The sequence below is a fragment of the Littorina saxatilis genome, linkage group LG7 (assembly GCF_037325665.1).
Source record: "Littorina saxatilis isolate snail1 linkage group LG7, US_GU_Lsax_2.0, whole genome shotgun sequence".
In the NCBI taxonomy this organism is placed as follows: Eukaryota; Metazoa; Mollusca; class Gastropoda; order Littorinimorpha; family Littorinidae; genus Littorina; species Littorina saxatilis.
Genome location: NC_090251.1, coordinates 45,978,209 through 46,002,272, shown reverse-complemented (window position 1 = coordinate 46,002,272; position 24,064 = coordinate 45,978,209). Strand labels below are relative to the sequence as shown.

The 24,064-nt window shown below is 42.9% G+C and overlaps 2 protein-coding genes across 2 annotated transcripts in view; one reads left to right on the top strand and one right to left on the bottom strand.

The window, feature by feature from the left end:
• Positions 1–24,064, bottom strand: part of LOC138971598 (uncharacterized) — a gene marked incomplete in the record, with an annotated part of 27,236 nt that overhangs the window by 2,701 nt on the left and 471 nt on the right. The window contains 2 exon segments of the mRNA XM_070344354.1: positions 21,404–21,637; positions 22,509–22,940. Coding sequence (XP_070200455.1) covers positions 21,404–21,637; positions 22,509–22,938 — 664 coding nt within the window.
• Positions 7,038–9,058, top strand: LOC138971599 (uncharacterized). The gene is made up of 4 exons (XM_070344355.1): positions 7,038–7,302; positions 7,556–7,656; positions 7,932–8,075; positions 8,819–9,058. Exons 2-4 carry the CDS (start codon positions 7,562–7,564, stop codon positions 8,979–8,981), a joined length of 402 nt encoding a protein of 133 aa, XP_070200456.1. The 5' UTR covers positions 7,038–7,302; positions 7,556–7,561; the 3' UTR covers positions 8,982–9,058.

Below are 24,064 nucleotides of genomic sequence, written 5' to 3'. Positions count from 1 at the left end.
CCTGATATGGCCCTTCGTGGTCGGCTGGGCGTTAAGCAAACAAAACAAGCGTTCCAACGAGAGGGGAAAACCCCGTTCAAGCCAGGCAACAACAAAAAAAGAAGAAAAAAAAGTTAAGCAGAGAGGATGGGCAAGGAAAGGACCTTACACGAGTATGCGGAGCAAGAAACAGGTTGGTGCCAACTAGACGTTCACAGCCACACAGTTGACACAACGATACAGTCCAGTTACAGACCTCGTTAACCCTCCCCTCCCCCTTCTCCCCCAGTACAGAGAAAGAAAAAGATAAAAAGTAGAGGTGTGTGTGCGTGTGTGTGCGTGCGTGTGTGTATGACGGCTTACTTGTGCCAAAACCTAGGGTTATCGTTTTCACGTGAAAATTAGTAATTAACAGTGTTAATTACTAATTTTCATTTTTGCCTCGTTTTCGGTCACAGTAGTCGGATTTTAAGAGTCCGCACTGAGAGGCTTCAACGCCCGGCAAACATCACTCTCACACTATTTCTAAAATATCTTTTAATAGAAGGCCTTATCGAGCAAGTAATTCGACGGGAAGATGCATGTCACTGTTTTCTGCAATAGCGCTATCCTAAACGTTGTTTTGGGTATCTTAGAAAAGAATAATCGACCCTGAAAACTTTCGAAACGAAGCTGTTCGTAGCAGACGGACTTTTGATCGGCTGTGGTCTCTCACTTTCACAGATATCTTTCAATATAATTCCTTATTCGACAAGTTGTCAGGCAGACAGCTGTACTTCATATTTGTTTCCACTACCACACTCATACATTTGCTTAAAAGTGTATTAGGGAAGGACAATCGATCCGAAAATGTTCGAACCGAGAGAGGAAAAATGGCGGCCGGTCGGACATGTGCAAAAGGTCCGACGACTAGCAGACGGATCTCTTCATCGAGACTCACACACTTTCACAAATATCTTTCGATAGAATTCGTTATTCAACAAGTTTTTGGACAGACAGTTGTATGTCACGGTTATCTACACATGCGCTCAGCTCTTAGTGTTAATTTACATCTAATTAAAGAACTATGGACCAGAAAAGTTTCGAATCGAAGGATGTTTTGCTCTGGCAGGGGAAACAGTCGCGCATGCGCATTGAGCCCCCACAGTCACGAGGTACAAGAAAATTAGTAATTAACGCGTGAAAATTACTAATTTTTAGTTTTGGCACTAGTAAGCCGTCAGGAAGCGAGCCAAAACTGAAAATTAGACATTAACACTTGAAAATTAGTTATTAACACTAGAAAATTAGTAATTAACACGTGAAAATTAGTAATTTTCCCGTCAGAATTGTAATTTTCTCGTGAAAATTAGTAACTTTCACGGGTTAATTACTAATTTTTAGTTTTGGCGCTAGTAAGCCGTCATATGTGTGTGTGTGTGTGTGTGGGGGGGGGGGGGGGGGGGGTCGACGTAGGTGAACACGAATCCAAAGTGAGCTCCTTCTTCTCCTCTTTAAGTCGTATTCGCAACTAAATTCACGTAGAATCTTTTGTCCAACATTGTCAACATTATTTAGGACAGTTCAGTGCAGTAAAAACTAGCATCCATGCTCATGCAAGAAATCATAAGTAATCAGCAGACCTGTGCAAAATGTATGTTACTGTACACACACATTAGGCCAAAAAAAAAGGTGTGGTTACGGTAACATAGCCAAAAAAAATAGGGTAGGTTGGTAGGCAATCACTTTTTTTTAAAAACTTTTTTTCTAATGTGTACAAATTAAACCTACTTGACAGGGAAATAAGTGTGCGACACGGGCGCTTTCGCTTTCATTGCGTTTTTTGCACTCGTTTTTTTTTGTTTTTTTGTTTGACAAATGTAATAAAAAGTTATAGGATCGGCCCCTAAAAATAGGGTAGGTCGGGTTACCGTACCACACCTATTTTTTTTTAGGCCTTAAAAAAACCCTCGCACGCCTCACCAACAAAGTTAACTGCGGAATTTGTTTATTTAAAAAAAAATCACGATTATACATGAGCATGTCTTCCGAGGTTAATGAGAACAGACCATTAGTCCCGGAGACTGCTGTGAATGTTTCGGTATCATCTATAACAACACTGTGGGAAATCCGCTTAACTTAGCTTAGCTGCACGTGCTGTATTGTGGTGCAACAGCAGTATGACCTGACGAACATAAGGTCATTTTGTCTATATTTTCCGACACTAGCGAGACACATAAAGTGTGTGACTGCTAGCAGGACACGACTTCTACGCTTCGTCACGCCGCGCGCACGGGCTGTCGTAATATTACACGTTTCGCTTGCTTTAAACAAGAATGATTTTATTCCACGGAATCATGGTACAGTAATAAAAGGGAAAACAATAGGAGCACGAACTCAACCAAACGATTTTAACTGTTTCACTTTTGATTGCGGGTCTAAAACATTTGCTCTTACTCAGATCATGCGATGGGTTAAATGTATTTCTTTGCTGCCAAAAAAAAAAATTTACACTAAAAGTTCTGGATTAAAAAAGTTGTTTCAGTTGTATTCATCATTAATTGATTGATTGAATCATAAATGCCAATATCAAGCTGTATTATTATCTTTTTGTAAATTATATGAACTTGAATTAAAAAAAAATTCGTACACCCAGTTATATAGTTTCTGGAGATGCAATATCAATGGATTTGTGTTTGTATGTTTTCTTATTTGTGTTTTATCTTTATTTATTCGCTTTACTCCTCTGATGGACTGCAGGCTCGGAATTCCTGTTTTAACCAGTCGGCAAAATTCAAATGAAAAAGCAGACCATTTAGGTGCTTTTAAGTTCGAAATTCTAAACGTCTGACAAGAACGCCCCCCCCCCCCCCCCCCCCCCCCCCTCCCCCCCCCCCCCCCCCCCCAACAAAAACAAAACACAAAAAAACAACCCTAACAACAACAACAACAACAAAACAACAACAACAACAAAACAACAACAACAACAACAAAACAACAACAAAACACTCCAGCTAATTGATGAGACGAAACCATTGGAACTAAACGCACCGAACTTACTCAACCCGAACCACATAACAAGGCAAAGACGCCGAGAAAACAAAGAACCCTCATTAGACGGTAGTTAAACGTAATGACCGAGGAAAAATACCCGTGAAATCCCTTCAAGGTTCCAAAGACTGCAATGCTAAACGACTAATGTTGCTACAAATATGTAACGAGTCGGACGAAACGTGTTCAGTCGAAATCCACTACAGTGCTAACCCCCCCCCCCCCCCCACCACCACCATCCCCACCCCCCCAACCTTTTAACACCAAATCATCAACAACAAAAAGTGAAAAGCAGACCTTTAAAAATAGGAGAGAGTCTTAAAACAGGGGTACATTTTTTGTACAGATTGTATCTTCTTCGTTCGAACGTTCATGGGCTGAAACTCTCACGTTCACTTTTGTTTTTTGCAGTGGGTCTTTACGTCACGGTATGACCTTTTTTACCCCGCCATTCAGGCAGCCATACGCCGCTTTCGGGGGAACAGATTGTACGAACAGAGAATCTGAAAAACAAGGGCCATAAAAAGGGGGGGGGGGGGGCATGAACAAGAAAGGAGGTTCTTATGTACACGTCTCTAAAGCCTGTAATGTTAGACGACTAATTTCGCTACAGATCTGTGACAAGTGTAGACTGCACTGAGTGTCCTTTCGAGTTTTACAGCCAAAGTCGCGAACCAAGTCAACTTTGCCGTACCTAATTACCTCGTGCAAAGTCTTGGCACACAAATGTTTCCCGCGGCAAATTAGGCTATCGTGTTGCAGTGAAAACGTGCGGTTTGTGCCTAAAGTGTCAGCCTGCCTATTTTCTTCGCCATCACAGAAGCAAGCGAGGGCAAGTCTGAAGCCGACTTGGGTTTGCTTGAGTAGGATCTAGGAGTGCTAATCGTCATTCTCATTTGGATTGATGTTTGTAACAAAATAATTCAAGGTGAGTCTAATCATACTGTGCAAGAAGTGCAAAACGATCCTTTAAATCATGAGAACAAACAGTTTCAAATAAAATAACGACAACTTAGTGTTACTAAGAACTACATATTAATGAGCAAACGTTCTTTTTTTGTTGTTAAAGCTTTACAAAAATGCCAGCCGAAGAGGTTTGAGGAAGTAACTGAGACAGCAGTAAAGAGTTATCTCCCCTGACATGCAGGGGAGGTTAAAATGAGCTGGCACTTGGAGAGAAAAAAAGGTAGTCGATGACTCAGCGAATCAAACTTCAAGCCATTCTTTTGCATTCCTGCATCCTGCTCTATTGCCACCATCATGTTTTCCACATCCGGCAACGAAAACAAAGTGTTTTTTATTTTTTATATTTTAATAAATCCTATTACCTAAGGTGTCTAAATTTAGCTGTATACTTAATTTCAAGTTGTTGTTTTTTTTCTTTGGTCAAGGGCACTGCACTGCCGTGACAGACTACGGCTAAACCGCATTAAGTTTTTCGCTGTATCCGAAGTCAGATAAACTGAGGAACGCGTCAGTAACAACTTCCAAGGTTCACTACTGCGATCTATGCTATAGATTGGCATTTTGCATGATGAGTTCTCTACGACATACACACGCACGCACGCGCACACACACACACACACACACACACTGACACACACACGCGCGCACACACACAAGCTGGAAGTCAGTCACCCAGTAGGGATATTGCTCCAAGACATCAGCTTTGAAGTGGGCGGCCTTTTCACTGTCGTTTTTCTTTGACAAGCTAGTATGGGCTAGTAAAACGACAACACAAATTGTTGCTCAGCTTTTCTCTGACATACCGTTCATCGTCACAAGTCCCGGGCCAGATGGCCCGCGCATGTAAAGGTACGAGAATTTACGGGATTTGCAAATCGCTCGTGACACGCGCGAACATGAGGCATTTTGTTTGCAAACACTAGGCAGGAGGAGTAGAGAAGATGCCAGACATTGCCAGCATTTCGCCCTGATGTTGGAGACTGCCAGGAATTACTGTAAAGTATGTCGCTTTTAGGACAGAAATTCTCATAAAAGGCACTCGCGGCTGTCCCTCATTAAGAGGCCAAGCAGACTACGTAAGCGAACATGAACGTACGTAAATATTTAGGCCCTTAGCATGCCTGCGCATTGTTGGGGTGGAAAGGAAAGAGGAAGGTGTGTGTGTGAGGGGGAGGATTCATAATGATGACGTTTTTGGTTTTGTCCCATTATGCAGTTTTCAATGTTACGATGAACAATACGAAGATTCATCAATCAAGCATGAAGTAGATAGCAACACGTATGCGTGTAAAGAAAGAAAGAAAGAAAGAAAGAAAGAAAGGAAGGAAGGAAGGAAGGAAGGAAGGAAGGAAGAAAGAAACTGAAAGAAAACAAGAAGAGCAAACGCTCGATCGAGTCACTTTCGCAGTTCTGAATATTATATGAGGCATCAGATGGACAGGAAGAAATTGCTATTCACAACACAATGAGTCACGTTCACATAAAATTTGAGCCCGGTCACTTTTATAGTTTCCGAGAAAAGCCCAACGTTAAGTTGTGTGTTGCCGAACAGAAAAGGCTAGTTATCTCCCTTGTTTTTGAGTCACTTGAGAAAATGTGACTCTATGTAATCGGTCAGTGTTAGTCTGTCCGGCCGGCCGGCCGGCCGTCCGGCCGGCCGTCCGGCCGGCCGTCCGGCCGGCCGTCCGTAGACACCACCTTAACATTGGACTTTTCTCGGAAACTATCAAAGCGATCGGGCTCATATTTTGTTTAGTCGTGACCTCCAATGACCTCTACACTTTAACGATGGTTTCGTTGACCTTTGACCTTTTTCAAGGTCACAGGTCAGCGTCAAAGGAAAAATTAGACATTTTATATCTTTGACAAAGTTCATCGGATGTGATTGAAACTTTGTAGGATTATTCTTTACATCAAAGTATTTACATCTGTAGCCTTTTACGAACGTTATCAGAAAAACAAGGGAGATAACTAGCCTTTTCTGTTCGGCAACACACAACTTAACGTTGGGCTTTTCTCGGAAACTATACAAGTGACCGGGCTCAAATTTTATGTGAACGTGACTCCCAGTGACCTCTACACTTTGACGTCTGCTTTGGTGACCTTTGACCTTTGGTGACCTTTGACCTTTTTCAAGGTCACAGGTATGCTTCAGGTATGCATTGTGTTGTTAATAGCAATTTCTTCCTGTCCATCTGATGCCTCATATAATATTCAGAACTGCGAAAGTGACTCGATCGAGCGTTTGCTCTTCTTGTTCTGATAACGTTCGTAAAAGGCTACAGATGTAAATACTTTGATGTAAAGAATAATCCTACAAAGTTTCAATCACATCTGATGAACTTTGTCAAAGATATAAAATGTCTAATTTTTCCTTTAACGCTGACCTGTGACCTTGAAAAAGGTCAAAGGTCAACGAAACCATCGTTAAAGTGTAGAGGTCATTGGAGGTCACGACTAAACAAAATATGAGCCCGATCGCTTTGATAGTTTCCGAGAAAAGTCCAACGTTAAGGTGGTGTCTACGGACGGCCGGCCGGACGGCCGGCCGGACAGACTAACACTGACCGATTACATAGAGTCACTTTTTCTCAAGTGACTCAAAAAGGAAGAAAGGAAGAAAATTAAGACAGAGTTCTGACGAAACAGATTACTGAGCAGATAAAACAATATCAAAACATACAAGTTGTTTTGGCAGCACTGAACTCCGCTCAAAGTAAAACCAACTACACACACAAAAGCAAAAAGAAAACTGTAGCAATGTCAGACAGACATCAAAGCATGATGAAGGAACTTTCAAGGCAACAAAGAATTTCATGCGACAGAGGAAAGCTATACCATGCGACAGTACAACAACTGTCTCCAGTTTCAAGAAGCATGTTCATCATCCTGTTCGCCATAATCCTACACAGTCTCACCTTCTCTGTTCCTTCCTTCCAGGTCATGATCCTTAAAGTGCGTCTAAACCCTCCAAACAAAGTTTTGAGTGTGTGAATAGGGTTTTCAGTTATGGCATTTTTCGGCACTGAAACCGCTCAGCGCTTAGTCGTTCGCAAGGAAACGCCCACCGACATGCGAGCTAAATTTGCTGATCCGGACTTTGCCGAGAAAACCCGAGAACTACCGAAGCGCCAGCTGGTAACTTGTGACGTACTGAGGGGAACAGAGCGAAATGGCGGACACTCGTGGTGCAGGCAACTTGTGGAACAACAATCGCGTTGTACCGTTTCAGTTCGAGCCTCCAGCACAAGAACATGAGAGGAATGTGGAGGAAAATAATCATTTTGCTGACAACAACGGCGTATATCGCCTTGGGAACACAGACTGGTGAGTAACGAATTCACGTTTACCGTGTAGATTGACTAAGTCATACGATGATACGAAGGCGAAAGTCTCATTGTTTACGTTTCTAGCGGTGTTTTTTTCTTTCTGAAGAGAGCAGTGGCAAGTTACATTTTTGGAATTAATCTTATTGTTTCTTTCAAGTGAAATCTAAGAATACTTCCCACATGTGCACATTCACAATACTTAGTCGAAGAATGGAGACGAATGATTCAAGTGAAGTTTGTGCTACTTTCAGGTGTGAATGTGGCAACTGTGTGGTGATGGAGAAAGTGGAGGAATGCAACTGAACTGCTGCACTGAGTCTACTAAAATAATGGAGAAGCTGAACAGTCGCAGGTATGTATATCTTTTCACTTGGCATGTTATTGGTTTGGAAGAATGAGGCTATCATTATTTAATTTTATTATAACATGTTATGAAAAGAGCAAAGGGAAGGTGTGACTCTTTTGTAAATTCAACATATATATAGATGTAGAGGTTAATGGCTATTCATTACTAGTACATGTACTAGTCTGTAAAGCCTTTAAACTTCATCATGGCGTTTAGAAGTTTAATTCTTATACTTAATTTATAGTTAAAAATAAGTTATAACAATAGTGTTATATTTGCAGACCTCTCAAAAACCCTGGCATTAGGCCTACATGCATCACGCAGCTCCCAGCCTTTCAAAGCGTCTGCCTGAACACAGATGTGCTGGAGACAGCATATTACCAGTACCGACAGGAGCATGGCACTTTCCAGGCTACTCTTGAGGAGTAAGTGACAAATCTTATCTTTCTTTACCAAACATGTGCTTTTTAATTTCATGAGTTGGGATTAACGTTATTTCTACTTGTGACATCGTAAAAGCTTTTCTGGAAATTCTAAAATGTTGTGGCAGACACTTCTAGGTTTGTTCCACATGACATACAAACATATTCATCCATTCATTCACACGCCTGAAGAAGAAGGTGACAGAAGATTGTTTGTTTTAATTAGCAGGTGTAAAGCAATCCTTGATCTTCGTCTCTTAATAAATGACAAAGTTGGAAGTTGGTCAATTACAAAAACAAGGACAACAACAATCAAATTATAAAACAAACATGTGCAGAAATAGTATACACAACACTCATCAGTATCAACAGTAAAAATGAAAATTGTATCCTGAGATCTTTCCACACTGAAGACTGAAGTCCACAAGTGAATCAGTGTTTATACTCTTTGTGTGAAACAAGATAAACTTAATGCTGGAAAGAAAACACCATTTTTGGAAATATCTTTATTAGTTTATAAACATAGAAGTGAGGTAAAATTAAAGATTTACAGGGATCTTGTCATGAAAGACAATATCACACATACACGCACACACAACCATGAAACAAGCCATTCCCTCATTAGTCAATCCTGTATACACAAGGAACAAGTGTTCCTCCCTCCACTCTCCACACATTTTTTACGAACCCTCTGCTGGAGTACACAACAAACCCTAATGTCACAGATTCTTTTTTTTATTTTCCAGGAAGTACCGCTACATAGGATACCGACAGTTGGTGAGGTGGTGTCATGGTGTGCTAGGGAGGAAAGTCAGGATACCTCTACCTTCATGTGCGGTACGGGCCATCAGAAATGCATTTCCTTCCGAGGATACTTACAGAGGATTTGAGTGGCCCGAGCTTCCATGAAAATAGTAAAATGAAAATGTATGTTTTAATTAGAATAAAATGCATCACTTATAAAATAAAACAGTAATCCCATTCAAGTGAATTTTGTTCTGTATGTGGTTGATGTCAACAGCAGTGGGAAAATGTGGGATCAGTTAATTAGGGTATCTTGTACTGTAGGTTGCAGCAGCTTTTTCTCTGAATGGGTGGTGGTATGCAGCGGCCAAAGAGTCAGGTATGTCACGAAATTTCGCAGGGAGAGAAGTTTGTGAGTCCCCTGGATTCTCGGTCAGCTTCTCAGAGATGTTGACACAGTCTTGACACGTAACCTGTAAATGTAACGATGAATAGCTCAGGATGAGATAGTAGTGAAAAGACATTATCAGTACTGAACCAAGTTCAGTTTTTATGCTTGCAGAAATGCATAAACTAAGAAGAATGCTGCAGTTATAGGGGATACCCAACTGGGAAAATATTGATAGTCTGTAAATGTAATCTTTCTCTCTGTGCCTTTTCCCCTCTGCAGTTGTGTGTGTGTGTGTGTGTGTGTTTACATACTGTGCACATTTCCAGAATTCTGAACAAAAATATGAGTATGAGAAAAGATTAGTATCTTTACTTGTGTGTGTGTGCTAAAAAACAGCAGTCTGTAGTTACCCTGCGTGTAACTTACCGTAAGTTGGTGGCCCTTTGGACTTTCTCACACTGTACTCTCCTTTCTTTGCTTTTGGGAATAATAATAATAATATAATAATAAATGAGCATTTATATAGCGAAACATCATAACTTTACAATTATGCTTTTTGCGCTTGAAACATTTAAAATTAAAACACAGTTATACAAATAAAATCCCGCAGTGGGGCACTGCGGTTATGAAATTAAAGGCCCCTCCTGTTTTTGGAACCGCAGGAGCTTTCTAGTTTGCTTTTAGGTAGATTTTTGGTTCCTCTTTCCTGTCATGCTCTCTTTTTCTTCATGAATTCTTTTCTTTTTTCTGCCTTCTTGCTCATTCACCTGCATTTTTTCCAAAAATCTCTTCTCTTGCCGCTTGTCTCGCGATTCATGTATAGTTTAATCTGTTAGTGTTCTGATGTAAGTCCAGCAGTAGATAGGTTAAGCCTATTTTAACATACTGGAAACTGGTAATCTTCCAGTAGGTATTAATTTAGTTTTACTAAAGCCTGCTGGGACACAAGTAATGGGTTAGTGCATTTGTAAACAGGAATCGCTTGACAAGTGGCCCCCTTCATCCCCCCCTTCCTCGTCCTGATATGGCTCTGCGTAGTCGGCTGGACGTTAAGCAACAAATAAACAAACAAACAAACAAATACAAATAAAACATGATATGCACCGATTCCTTTTCGTCTATAAAATTACCTCGTCGGTCAAGGCATATCAAAAACATGAATAAAAAAGGTAGTGAAAAACAAGGAAATACCAGCTGAATACCCTTAATCAAACAAAACATGTTATCAACAATACTGAAAACAACCCTAGATGTTCATATACATTATCACATGTGGATTTCCTTCCTCGATCATCAAGCGCATCACCTATGTCCCCATTTTCATTGTAATGCAGAGCTGCAAGGAACAGCCTGAAAACACGACAACAATTCAAAGGCACTGAATCAATGACTTTCAAATTCAAAACTTGTATACATTTATACATGTATAACCTCATATATTATAAATAATGTACCCTTTCTTCCCTCCTGTCTCTGATTCTCCCTCACCCTCTCTGTCTATCTCATACTTTCACCCATCTTTAGAGAAGAGCATTGTTTACCTGCAGTACATTCCCAAATATATGAGGAGGAGGTGTGTTTGGGGTACACAAAAAAATCGAGCCGCACTTGCCTTCATAACTTCTCGTTTCCGTCGCCTCTTTCTCCGGTTAGATTCTACGTCAACCGTCTCCACTGTCTTTTTTTGCTGCATTCAATCTCTTCTGAACATCGATGCACGTTAGTGGCATCACTGACGGGACAGCATCCTCCTTCTACCTCCGTTTTGGACGATAACCGAGTTCGAATTCGAACAAGGGTGCTGTGAACTGGTCTGCAAATGCATCGTCGGCAAAATGCTGTCCGCATACAACTTGGTAGTCTTTTGGTTGTGAAAAATCTTTTCTGGAAGTTTTCACAAAGTTAATCCAAGCTCTCATTATGTCAGTGAAAACCCCTGAGTACTTTAATTATTCCTTGCTTGTTTGCCGAGGTAATATTACAGCCGTAAACAACACAGAGTCTACCCATGCTGGCACTGGCAGCTTGATCCAAGACCAAGTGCTCGCAGCTGTGGCGGCTGCTCCCCTTACTACGTCATCAGTGGAGAAAATCTATTTTTAGCATCATCGTTTTGTTTCAGCAGAAGGCTGGCACGCTGCTAGCTTTGACGGGGTTTTCCCACTCGCTGCGTGAGCTACTCGCGTCTTTGGGCCTTTTGAGTGGTGGGGATGGAACACATATGAGTGTATGTTTGCATTGGTAATAAGAGTTTTTGTTTGAAAATTTGGGTTTAGATGCACTTTAAGGGATTAGGAGGGTCGGGTCTGTGAAGGACACTGGCATCCTAATGATGAACTCGGAACCTGACACCTCCCTGACACCTCCCTGTCGGGCTCAACACATAATTTTCGCCGAGGATCTTCAAGGGGTGGGTTGCATGAGACGACATGTGCTCAAAGTTGAGATGGTTGACTTTACGCCGAAAGCGCGAAAACAGGGGTGCATGAGCGGTCTTACGTTCGTTGAGCACAGCGTTTCTTGCTGCTCCCACCGTGTTGTGACTCAAAAGACAGGGAAAGCCTGACCTCTTATCAGTTTCACTTCAAGAGCACCAAAGTAACCGAGTTTGGACTGCACGGACAAAGGAAATCCATCCTCTAGTCAGTTTAACACCTGTTGTGACAGCAAGACAGGGAAACCCCGACCTTTAATCAGCCAGTATCTCACTTACTCGGGAAAGAGAAAACAGTCCACCCCAATCTCAAGCAGCATCTAACAGGAGAGCTGACACATTCCACGCCAACGCCTCGACATCTCGTTTGTCTTGTAATGAGCCTCTTCATCTTCCATATAATCGTTCCACCGGTAAGGGGTTAATAGAGAATTTATCCTTTCGCTACTGTTTCGTTTTTTCTTCCCCCCCCCCCCCTCCCCCCTCTGACCGGTGACTTGTGTGGGTCTGCCTGACTGAGGTAATTGGCTTCTTCGTCACCGTGGTCAGTCGGCGAAGGTAAATTGAGGGGTGAAAGGTTATCGTTCTTCGTCGTGCGATGAAAGATCGAGGTGGTTATTTTTCTGAGCTATAAGCTTGCTCTGCCTGTTTGTCTGTGAGCGTGTATGTGTCTGTCTCTCACACACAGGGTGTCCAAGCTTGCTCTGCCTGTTTGTCTGTGAGCGTGTATGTGTCTGTCTCTCACACACAGGGTGTCCAAGCTAAACGTTAACCCAAGAGAAGAAAGACCAGGTGCAGAACAAAGACTGAAAGTAATTAAAGGCACAGTAAGCCTCCCGTAAACCATCACAGAGCTCCCCGAGCGTCTAAATACAGTACAAGCATACTTCCATTTGAACGCTCACCGAACGGGAACATCCTGGCTGCTTTCTGTCGAGCGTGAGACATTTTCAAAGAATTTATTTTCGTAGACTTGTTCCGTTAACAACAACGGCGCCTCGTTTTTGCGCTAGACCTAACTTTTAAAATCTAAATAATAAATTGACAGCTTGTTACACAAACATTCTTTAATCATAAAAGAATTCGTTTTTCATCAAGACAAGATCAGAACAATTCGAAGTTGTGAAAGTTTAAAAAAAGAAAAGCCCGGAAGCAGGGTCACGCAAGGGTCGTAGCAGACGACGGCCGGTTTATCAGTGCAAATCGCCGTTCCTCTCAACAGTCAAAAGCCATCGCTAGAGTTCTTGTGAACCACAGCCGTTGTTTCGTGCATAAAAAAAACGTGCTATTGTAGATAAGCTCACGTCGAGTCGCATTCAAATGACTAACTATGACGACTGCATTGTGAAAAGGGAAAACTGGATCACACGGGTTCACGATGGCTCAGGGGTAAGATAAACCACGCAAAAATAAATTCTTTGAAAATTGTTCGCTCTTTACGGAGGGCACCTAGGATGTTCTCAATTGGTGAGTGTTTAAATGAAATGGTGTTTGTACTGTGTGTAAAAGTCTGACCGTGTCTGTGATGGTTTACGGGAGGCTTACTCTGCCTTTAAGTCCCCTTTATTTTCACTTATCCGCAGTTTTGAAAGAATGTCTGCTATGTGCTACAGCCACTCTTTCTCCAAGTCTGTTATCATTAGTTATCAACACCCAGCTTCCCTATGCCCACAGGCTAATTTACAGGCCGTCTCCAATTTCACACGAGATACAAATGAAGAAACAGTGACTTCCCCTTTTTTCTCGGTCCATATACCACCATATAGCGTGGTAAAGAACCCATTTTCAGATAAGAAGTAATTGCAACAGAAATGAAACCTTCTGCAATTTGTCAAAAAATGATCAAGCAATAACATATCCAAAAAGTAGAAAAAAGTAGAAGGATTTAGATGCTCTAATCTAATAAATTCTATGCGCATTTCCTACAAAAATGTACTTCTGGCAATCGTGGCTAGCCGTACACGGAAACCGCATGGTTCCAGACCGCGCCCTGGAATGTCCAAGGTCAAAGGGCGGAATGCATCCGGTAAACAGACAATGGCGTCGGGCGGTGGTTCTGAATTTAATGAAGATTTTCCCCACAAAAACACAGTTACAGGTAAGCGTTTTACTTTGTGAATACGTAAATACATTGCTTTGATGCATTAAACAGCTGTTTGATAAATACTGCTATTATGAGAGTTTGAACGAACAGGAAAAGCATGATCAGTTCGATTGACTCGCAGACTTTTGTATGGAACGCATGTCACGCCACAATGTTCGGTTGAGGGTTACTGGCTTTATTTCTCGTAGACGAGCGAGCGCTTTCTAATTGCTCAGGAAATGATATTCGAGGTGTTAACATTGGTGTATGTTTAATTTCTTAGTATTGCCCTTCCTCTCCAACTCTGTCTCTGTCTCTCTCTCTTTCTCTCTCTGTTTCTTTCCGTGTACTGTCTGGCTGGCTGTATGTCTCTCTCTCTCTCTCTCTCTCTCTCTCTCTCTCTCTCTCTCTCTCTCTCTCTGTTTCTTTCCGTGTACTGTCTGGCTGGCTGGCAGGCGGTATGTCTGTCTCTCCGTCTGTGTGTGTCTCTCTCTCTTTTTCTGTCTGTCTGTGTCTGTCTGTCTGTTTCTCTCTCTCTCTCTCTCTCTCTCTCTCTCTCTCTCTCTCTCTCTCTCTCTCTCTCTCTCTCTCTCTCTCTCTCTCTCTTTCTCTCTGTGTTAGTGTCGGTTTGAAAATAGACTGTGTCAGTTTTAGTACTTTTTTTTTTTATCCCTTCTCAACATACAGGTACTTTTTCTGCTGAAAACCAAACTTGCGCTCTATGCGAACATTCCGTGAAGGACGGAGAGGACCCAGTAGTGCAAACGGAAAAGAGGGTTCAAGGTCTTCTGAAAGCAAGTCAGAGCAGATGCGATGGACTTCAGTTTGTAGTTGGTCAGGTGGTGCACAGGTCATGCCGTTACAATTACTGTAATACAAATGTAATCAAGCGTGACTTGAAGAGAAAACGAGATGAAGCAGAATCACAGCAAGAAATATCGACGGTCAGTCTGCGTTCTAGCAAAGCAAAATTTGACATAAGAAATGACTGCTTGTTTTGTGGGCTGCCAGCAAAAAGTGATGCAAAAAAAGGAATTTCAGTGTTTTCTGTCCGCACTTCAACTTCCAGGAAAAACTGCTGCAAGTATGCTCAGATCGGGGAGAAGGTGACAAGTGGGCCGAAACTGTACGCATGCGTATACATTATGCCCAAGATCTGCATGCCTACGACGCAATGTATCACCATCAGTGTAGTGTCAACTTTCGAACAAAGAGGAATGTTCCACTGGCTTTTCGCAGCGACAGTAATAGCATGAATTGTGATGATATCGGGAGGCCTGGAAGACCAGCAGTCGAGGAACGAAACAAAGCGTTTCTCAGGGTTGCCAAATACTTGGAAGAAAACGATGATGAACAGACAACCCTGGGGGACCTTTGCAAAAAAATGCTGGACCATCTCACAGAAGCTGACCCATACACAGAAAGACACATGAAAACGAAGCTACTGGATCATTTTGGAGGGGCAGTCATCATCACCAGCATCCAAGGAAAGGCAAATGTGGTCACTTTTCGTTCAACAGCTGAAAAGATCTTGAAACAATTTTCCGAAGCTGCCAGGGAAAAAGATGTTGCTGCAGAAAAGATTCGTATAATCAAGACAGCATCTAAGCTTCTTCTTGCAGACATCAAAGACATGATATCGTCGAAGGAGACATACCCTTCCCCAACACAGATAGGAGATCTGCCTTCAAATTTACAGTATCTTCCGCCCTCCTTGGTCCTATTTCTGAAAACACTCCTCCACGAGAAAAAAGAACCTGACATCAAAGTTGCTGCCATTGGACAGGCCTTAGCTCAGGCAGCAAGACCGAAAATACTCCTCGCGCCTCTTCAGGTAGGACTGGCTGTGGAACTTCATCACTTGTTTGGCTCCAAATTTATCGTTGAGCATGTCAACAAGCTTGGGTTCTGTTCTTCGTACGCTGAGGTCAGGCGATTTGAACAATGTGCGGCAGTTTCTCAAGGAGTTGATCTCTACGGTACTGTTCCTGACAGCCGAATTCAGTTCGTAGCGGACAACGTGGACCACAACATTCGGACTCTGGACGGGACAGGTACTTTCCATGGCATGGGAATAATAGCATCTGCCACGCCCTGCCAAAAGCAGCACAATTCCATTCGAAGAGACCAACGGGTGACCAACAAAAGTTTGATGGGCGTCGGTTCGATTCCAGTGCGCTATTTTGACCCCTCCACGATCAGTCTCTCCTTGGTGTATGAACTGCTGCACGACTTCAGTACCAACGACGACAGGAAAAAACTGGACTTGGTGTGGAAAGTTTCATGGCCTCTGCGATCTCCCCGCCCAGGGTGGTCTGGAACAATGCAGGCAGTCTGTGATGGCCAATATCCAGGACGAAGTGCAATCACCTTTCTCCCAATGATAGACATGGACCCAACCAACATGAGCTGTGTGTACTCAACGCTCCTCTTCGTGACTTCGTTGGCTAAAAAGAACAACGTGACACCAGTACTGACGTTTGACCAGCCCCTGTGGTGGAGGGCAAAGGTCATTGTCAACAGTGAGCCCCTTCACAGTGACCTGCATTCCTTAGTCCTGCGTCTGGGAGGGTTTCACACCCAAATGAGCTTTCTCGGCTGCATCGGACGTCTGATGTCAGGATCAGGGCTCCAGCAGCTGTTGGAAGTGGCCTTTGCTCCAAACGCTGTACTGCACATGCTCTCAGGCAAAGCAGTGGCAAGAGGTGTTCGGGGACACTTTCTTGTCGACAGTGTGCTGAATGCTCTGATTTCTTCAATCACCTTTGGCTTCTCTCTAGACATCCACTGTGCTGAAGGGACAGACGAGACCGGAGAGGAAGAGACTGAAGCAGAACACACTGTAAATGACAGCGCACCTGGAGAACCTTCCAGACTCTCTGAGCACGAAGACCCACCACCTGATCGACAGGCGACTAATGGCACCGAAACTGAGCAAACTTGTCTTTATTCAGCACTCGCTCTCTTCGACAAAGTGCTGAATAAGAAAATGGCAGTAGAAGAACTCGACGACAGTCCTGAATTGATCAAAATCGAACAGATGCTGCTTCAGACGAAAGAACATCTTCAGGGGCAGCGTATGGCAAAGCTTTGGTTGCAATACATGAACATGATTGACATCATGAGACGCTTCCTGAGAGCTGAACGGACGGGGAACTGGTTACTGCATCTACACAGCTTGCAACAAATGCTTCCCTATCTCGCTGCTGCAGGTCACAGTCTCTATGCAAAATCTGTCCATATCTATCTACAGGACATGCAACAACTGAAGGAACACCACCCATCCGTGTTTCACGAGTTCACACATGGGTATCATGTTCTGAGGAGGAGTGACCGGTACTGGGCTGGCTTGTCAACCGATCTCGTCATCGAGCAAGTCTTGATGCGAAGCGTCAAATCAGCGGGTGGACTAACTCGAGGGAGAGGGATGGGGGACTCCCAAAGAACACAGTGGCTTCTGTCCATGCCTGCCTGTGCAGAAATGAATAATGCCATGCAAGAGGTCACCAGAATGGAATATACCACCAGCGACCAGCACGCCGAGTCTGGAGGATCAAGGCAAGGGAAAGACGAGACAGATATGAAGTCCATGCTGAAATTTCTTCTGCCTCGCAATCCTTTCACAAGCGATGGTACACTTCGCAATATTTGCACAGGGGTCACTGCTGACACCACTGTAAACGTTGACACAGCAAAGGCAGTAGGGGGAGCTATTCTGCAGAGTATGGTTGGTACCTCAGTGAAAGACTTCAAGTTCAAGAGGAAGAACCAAGCGGTCACAATGGACATCCAAACCAGCGCCAAAATTGAAGGAGAGATCATTCAAGTTGACCCTCAACTTCTTTTCCAGCGCTTGGTGACAGCTGCAAGCGTACAGCCAGATGAGTTTGATCTACCCTCTTCTTTCGAATTTGAGCTGACTTCACCACCTGCTTCACTTTTTGAACCGTCGGGTCTTCTGCGGGAGTCTCACAAGTCCACCTTGGTTGATGCCATAGCAACAGCAGTAAAAGGAGAGACACTGCTGCCCGGAGAAGAGGACGCAAGCGAGCATGTCATCCTGGATGGAGGGTCTCTCCTTCACAAAGTACCCTGGAGAAAACTCGAAACTTTTGGAAACATCTGCAAGATGTATGCTGACTATATAAACCGACGATACAGGAACCCGGTTATTGTGTTTGATGGGTACGATTCAGGCCCAACCACAAAAGACACTGCTCATCTGAGACGATCGTCGGGTGCCGTTGGACCGGTCGTCATGTTCACAAAAAAAACGGTGTTGACCTCACGGAAGGACCATTTCCTGTCAAACGCCAGAAACAAACAGGCCTTCATTTTCATGCTGGGAAGCGCATTAGAGTACGATGGGTGCCGTGTTTTACACGCTCAAGCAGATGCTGACACTCTGATCGTGAAAACAGCCATGAAGAGCGCTGCGGAAAACAAAACAACTGTCATAGGGGAAGACACTGATCTACTTGTTCTGTTGGTCTATCATGTCAGACTCACAGATCAACCCGTATTTCTTCGCTCGGACAAGCAGTCAAGCAAAAGGCGAGTCTGGCACATCCAGTGGCTGAAACAAGCTCTTGGACACACTGTTTGTCAACTTCTGCCCTTCGTACATGCCATAAACGGCTGCGACACTACGTCCAAACTGTATCGCATAGGCAAAAGTGAACCCCTGAAAAAGATCAAAACCGATTCCATCTTCAATGAGCAAGGTAGAATCTTTTGCTCCCGAGAACGAACCAAAGAAGTCATCGTCGCTGCAGGAGAGAGAGCCCTCATCCACCTCTACAACGGCTGCAAAGGTGAAAGCCTTGACATTCTCCGCTACAAACGCTTCTGCGAGAAGGTGGCAACATGTTCAGCTTCAGTGGATGTGCAGAGTCTCCCGCCCACCTCTGCTGCTGCCAAGTACCACAGTCTCAGGGTCTACCTGCAGGTTCAGGTGAGTCAGTGATAATGATTTTACCTCTTACTGCTTACGTTGATGATTTACGTATAGGAATCAAATGATTTGAATGTAACCTTTTGTGTAAATATTTATTACAAATGAGAACAAATTCCTCTTAAAAAAAATCTTCCGGATGAGTTTTGGTGTTTAATGCGAAATAAGCGATGGATGGCGCAAGCAAAATATAACAATCCAAACAGAGAAAATCTGCACTTTTATGCATCTAAAACTAATTGTTTAAAATGTGCAGGAATGGGTCAACTTGTCAGCTGATCTTGCACCCGAAGAGTGGGGATGGCACCTATCGGCTGGACAGCAGCTAGAACCGCGAACGACAGACCTACCCCCTGCACCAGAAGCGCTGTTAAGAGTGGTCAGATGCAACTGCAAGAAGGACTGTCAGTCAAAACGCTGCACTTGCAGAAAGCATGGGTTGGTGTGCTCTGTGGCGTGTGGAGGATGTAAGGGGTTAAGCTGCACCAACTCTCCATCTTTCGAAGAACTTGACAGTGACCTGCTTGATATTCCCAGTGTCTTTGGGCTGCCTGATCTTGCTGAAGATATGGATGTGGTATTGCCGCTGGATACTGACTCTTAATTATATGTGTATATGAGATGCAGCCAGATGAACATGCAGCCAGATGAACAATTAATGCTGACCATTTTTCGTCTCCTTCTACGAAAGCATGAACAGCTCAAGTGGACCCGCTACAATTTAACATCTGCACAAATCTGCAACGAATTAGTTTTTTGCAGACAGTTCTGTACAGTGTTTTCTCTTTTGCTGATTTCTGTTTTAAATCAGCATAATACGCAAATACGTTCAGAACGAGGTGCTACTCGGCTAGGGTCGGCTCGAAAAAAGGATTTTCTGTTCTTCGTGTCTATTATGACGTCATCAGCACACCGGATGTGACGTATTTGACAAAAATGTGTCGTTGACAGAATAGATTTTATTATTTCTATTATAAGTTTGGATCTTTTAACGATGCCTATGGAACAGAGTGTTTCAGGAGTACTACCTTGCATTTGGCTTTGATATTGAGTGTCTGTGGCGAACATGACGTCATCACATGCTAATTATTCAGTTTTGGAAACAGGTGTCTTTCTACTTTTTTTATATATGATTTGTAACCCATTTGTGATGACATTTCGCGAGAAAAAAATTCTGTTGCAATTACTTCCGATCTTTGACTTAATTTTCTGTTTAAAAATCCGGTCTAATACTACTTCTAAACAGTTCCAGACACTTGTTGGATAGAGGGTGTGAGTGTCAGTTGTGCGTCTGGAGGTCATTAATCAAATCTTCGTACTCGCAGAAAAATTCCTCCCGAACTTCGCCTTTATACAGAGAATACATTCTCGGACACTACACCAGGGAGCCGGAAGGATTTTTTTTTTTTTTTTTTATATTTATTTATTTATTTATTTTTTTTTTTTTGGGGGGGGGGGGGGGGGCAGCATTTTCAGTGGAAACTCCCCCTCGAGGCCTTAAAATAAATCTCACAGAGAAGGGGTCCTATAATGGAGGTTAACTTTTACAATACAGATCAGACGTTCCCAATAGAAAATCGGCGATCTGGTCAAGGGTCCTAAACAAGGGGGCCCACTGTACTCTAGAATCTGTGGGTGAAGACACGGGGTCAAATTGGGCAGTCCTGTCCAGCAACCGAAAGTGTCTGAAACTTGAGGCCTGGGAAAATACGCCCAAAACTCATCCCCTGCACAGCTATCCCTCTCATAGATGTCCCATAAACTTGTTGAGACAATCTTTGATCTTTTCTGCTCACTACACGGGGCTCAAAGAACAAGAAAGAGAAACAGTAACTGATACAGTGGAACTGGAACTGTGTGTGAGGACTGAGAATGCTTTTGCTTCTCTTGTCAATCAGACTCGGTTGCGACATTTAGTTCTTTCAGAGAACAGTACCACCAAAAGCTCTCAAATTCTCAATCCACTTACATGTGACGAACGTTTTAATTTTCAAGATCAAAACTATACTTTCAAACTTGTGGTTTTAAAATGTTTCATTGTGAGAACGCAGCCTTTGCAGTCAGTCAACCTGATAGGTAAGGTCAGCTGTCACTGAAAACCCTCGGAGCTTCTACTAATAAGAGAACTAAAATTCAAGAGAAAGAAATTGTACAGTACTGAATGTATGGAAATCAAAAATGAAAAGGTAAAATCCTCTGATAACGGAGCGCATTCAGTAAATACTGTGCCATACGATAAAAAAAAAATCCTGAGACATTTATTAGACTTGAAGGGTAATGGTCTTTCTCCGTCTGCGTTTTCACGGCCAATGTATCAGTTTCATTTTGTTCCTTGCCCTCTTTGCCTCCTGATAATCAGACACAGATGCGACCACGACTTGAGGCGTTCCTTGCGGGAAACAACTGCCACAATTAAAACAACCAGGTGGTCCTCTCTCTCCTTCCCTCCCCCCTCCAACCCCCCCCCCCCCTCTCTGTCCAGGCAAACTGGACCATGGAATAACAGATAAGAGAGAGAGAGAGAGAGAGAGAGAGAGAGAGAGAGATTGGTTTTCTAAAAGAAAACACAGAAACAAACCAAAAATCAAACAAACAAAAAGAAACTTATAAACACACACACACACACACACACACACACACACACACACACACACAGAGTATAAACCAACAAACCAGGCTTAAAAAAACACAAAAACTTCACTTAATAAAGAAAAAAAAATCTTACCAGGTTCTCTCAAGAGGTGCTTGTGTTCACGGGAGCGGCGACAGGCGACAAAGACGTAGATGCCAACGCCGACGACGAGACAGCAGATGACGGAGAGGACGGCGACGAGAGCCAACGACAGCGTGCGCCATTGAACGCGGGCCTTCTCCAGTCGCGATGACGTCAGATCCGCTTCCGGTTCCGTTTCTTCTGAGTCGGAGGGTAATCCAGTTTTGTGATGTCCGTGATGGTGACCTGTGAATCGGGAGAATACAACCATGAATAAAGATAGAAAAAAAAGACAGGCAGAAAGAAAGTAACAAACAAACGAACAAAGAAACAAACAAAACAAATGTAATGGCACAACACAAATTGATGAAACAAACACACAAACAAACAAACGGTCTGATTGACGAATTGGTCAGAAAGGGCAAAGAATGTGTCAAGCTTTACACAGAGCATGCTCATGAGTATGGCTTGTTGTGCTAAAATGATTTAATTAGACCCTATCGGTATTCCAAGCTCTCGTAATCTCTCACAAACTTCAGAGCACAGCAAAGCATGCGGTACAGCGATCTCGTGCGAGCTGCACAAGCCAAGGTTCGAAGTTCTCGCGATGTTAAAGCATAACAAAGAGCGTGTCTCGCGAGAGCTGCTCAGATACCGAAAAGGTCTATTAGACATGAATGTGGTATTGTTATTTGAAATTCTTGAATAAAAATGGTTTAAACCAAAGGCCAAGGACCTGCGCTACCGCAACCATGGAGCAGACAGAAGAGACAGCTTTATGTTTGTTTTAAAAGAACGGGAGTTTTCAACTGGAAGTAAATTCATATGCTTCATTAAATATGCATGCTTCATCAAAAATTCACATGCTTCATCAAAAAAACAAATCCGACATAAACAGTTCTTAGCTGGCAGAAACGTATTCTAATGAGGGGCTTTTCAACATACAGACTGTACACTTGATGTTGATGCAGATCAGTGAAAGTGATCTATAACAATACCACTACTACTAATAATAATGACAGCCTTGATAGCGCGAACCACAGTAAACTATGCTCTCCGCGCTGTACATTATCAACTATGAATAAAACCATACTATTTACTTGGAACACATCCCCACCTTTCTTGTGACCATGATCTTTCTTATGATGCTTCCTTCCGCGCCTGGCAACACCACCATCCTTCTCTTCCTCCTCCTCTCCTCCTCCCACAGGCGCTTGGTGGAACTTGTCAAACTCCACAAAAGGTCCGCACAACGTGTCCGCATGCGCAGCGCACGGCATCCGTATGATCTGGTTCGCCGGACAAGCCGAACACGGCTTGCAGACAAGTTCCGCATCACTGAAAAAGTGACGTGTGGGACAATCCACCACGTTGAAAAGACTGCTATGCTTGGATGCTTTTTCTGTTGCAGTGTTTCTCCTGGGTGCCATGGTTTTGACATTGGATGACGTCACATCGATGACGCTTGAGCGGGCCTGTGACGTCAGCGTGGTGGCAATGACGAAGAAGAGGGCGAGGGTGTGAAAGAGTTGAGTAGTGCAAGCCATTTCTGAAATTGAGACAACGGATTAAAGATTTGTTGTTCTGTTTTAGTGATGTAAGTTTCTTATAAAACAAAAAACAAACAAAAATAAAGAGAAGAAGACCAACAAGCGGAAAGAGGACGAATGGCAAATTAGGAAGGAGGCGAGTGAAGAGTGCCGAGAAGACTAAGGGAAGCAACTGCTGTCCCGAGAGCATTTGGCAAAAGTGCAGTTGTCTTTCTTGGCTGCACAGTGATCACTGACCGAGTGAGTCCCTGACTGAGCTTGCATTTTGTGCTTAGCCTCACTATATTACCTGATAGTGTGTGTGTGTGTGTGTGTGTGTGTGTGTGTGTGTGTGTGTGAGTGAGTGAGTGAGTGAGTATGTGTGTGTGTGTGTGTGTGTGTGTGTGTGAGTGAGTGAGTGAGTGAGTGAGTGTGAGTGTGAGTGTGTGTGTGTGTGTGTGTGTGTGTGAGAGAGAGAGAGAGAGAGAGAGAGAGAGAGAGAGAGAGAGAGAGAGAGAGAGAGAGAGTGTAATTAATCAATTTCAACGTTTAGCACTTTCTCATATCATTTGTTTTTAAATGGCAGAAAACAGGCTAATGTGAAAGTATTTTCTAAAACTATGTCATAACTGCTAATTTGTCCATCCCCATTACACCAAGACTGACACTTTTGCCATTCAAATGTGAATAGCCAATAGTTAGCTTATTTACAACAACAAAAACAACAACAACAACACAACAACAACAACAATTCTGTTTACATGAAGTACTGGTGCAGTGTGGACAATTCTAATGATAAGAACTATTTTTGTTTCTGTTTTGTTATGCCTTTAAAAAAAAATTCATTCACTGATTATATTTGGTTTATTGTAGTATCTTTTAGAAGTAATCAGTTTACAACAACAACAACAAAGCAAAATGTGTGGAAATTCAGTTGACAAGAAGTAGACCTAATACTGGTGCTGTGTGGAAAATTTTAATGATAAGAAATATTTTTTGTTTCTGTCTTTTTTTATTCTTTTTTTATTTTATTCATTCAGTGATTATTATTTTTCACTTCTGCAAAAATGAAGTCCGAAACAAAAACATAACAACCTCCCTCGTACTTTGGGTAACTCTCAAGTACAATTTTCTCACTTGACAT

What these genes read in the sequence shown, in the direction of transcription:
- LOC138971599 (XM_070344355.1), top strand. Translation starts at nt 7,562, where the DNA reads ATGTGGCAACTGTGTGGTGATGGAGAAAGTGGAGGAATGCAACTGAAC. An exon ending in GAGAAGCTGAACAGTCGCAG is followed by an intron (nt 7,657 to 7,931) that starts GTATGTATATCT and finishes TTATATTTGCAG; the next exon opens with ACCTCTCAAAAACCCTGGCA. An exon ending in TTCCAGGCTACTCTTGAGGA is followed by an intron (nt 8,076 to 8,818) that starts GTAAGTGACAAA and finishes TTTATTTTCCAG; the next exon opens with GAAGTACCGCTACATAGGAT.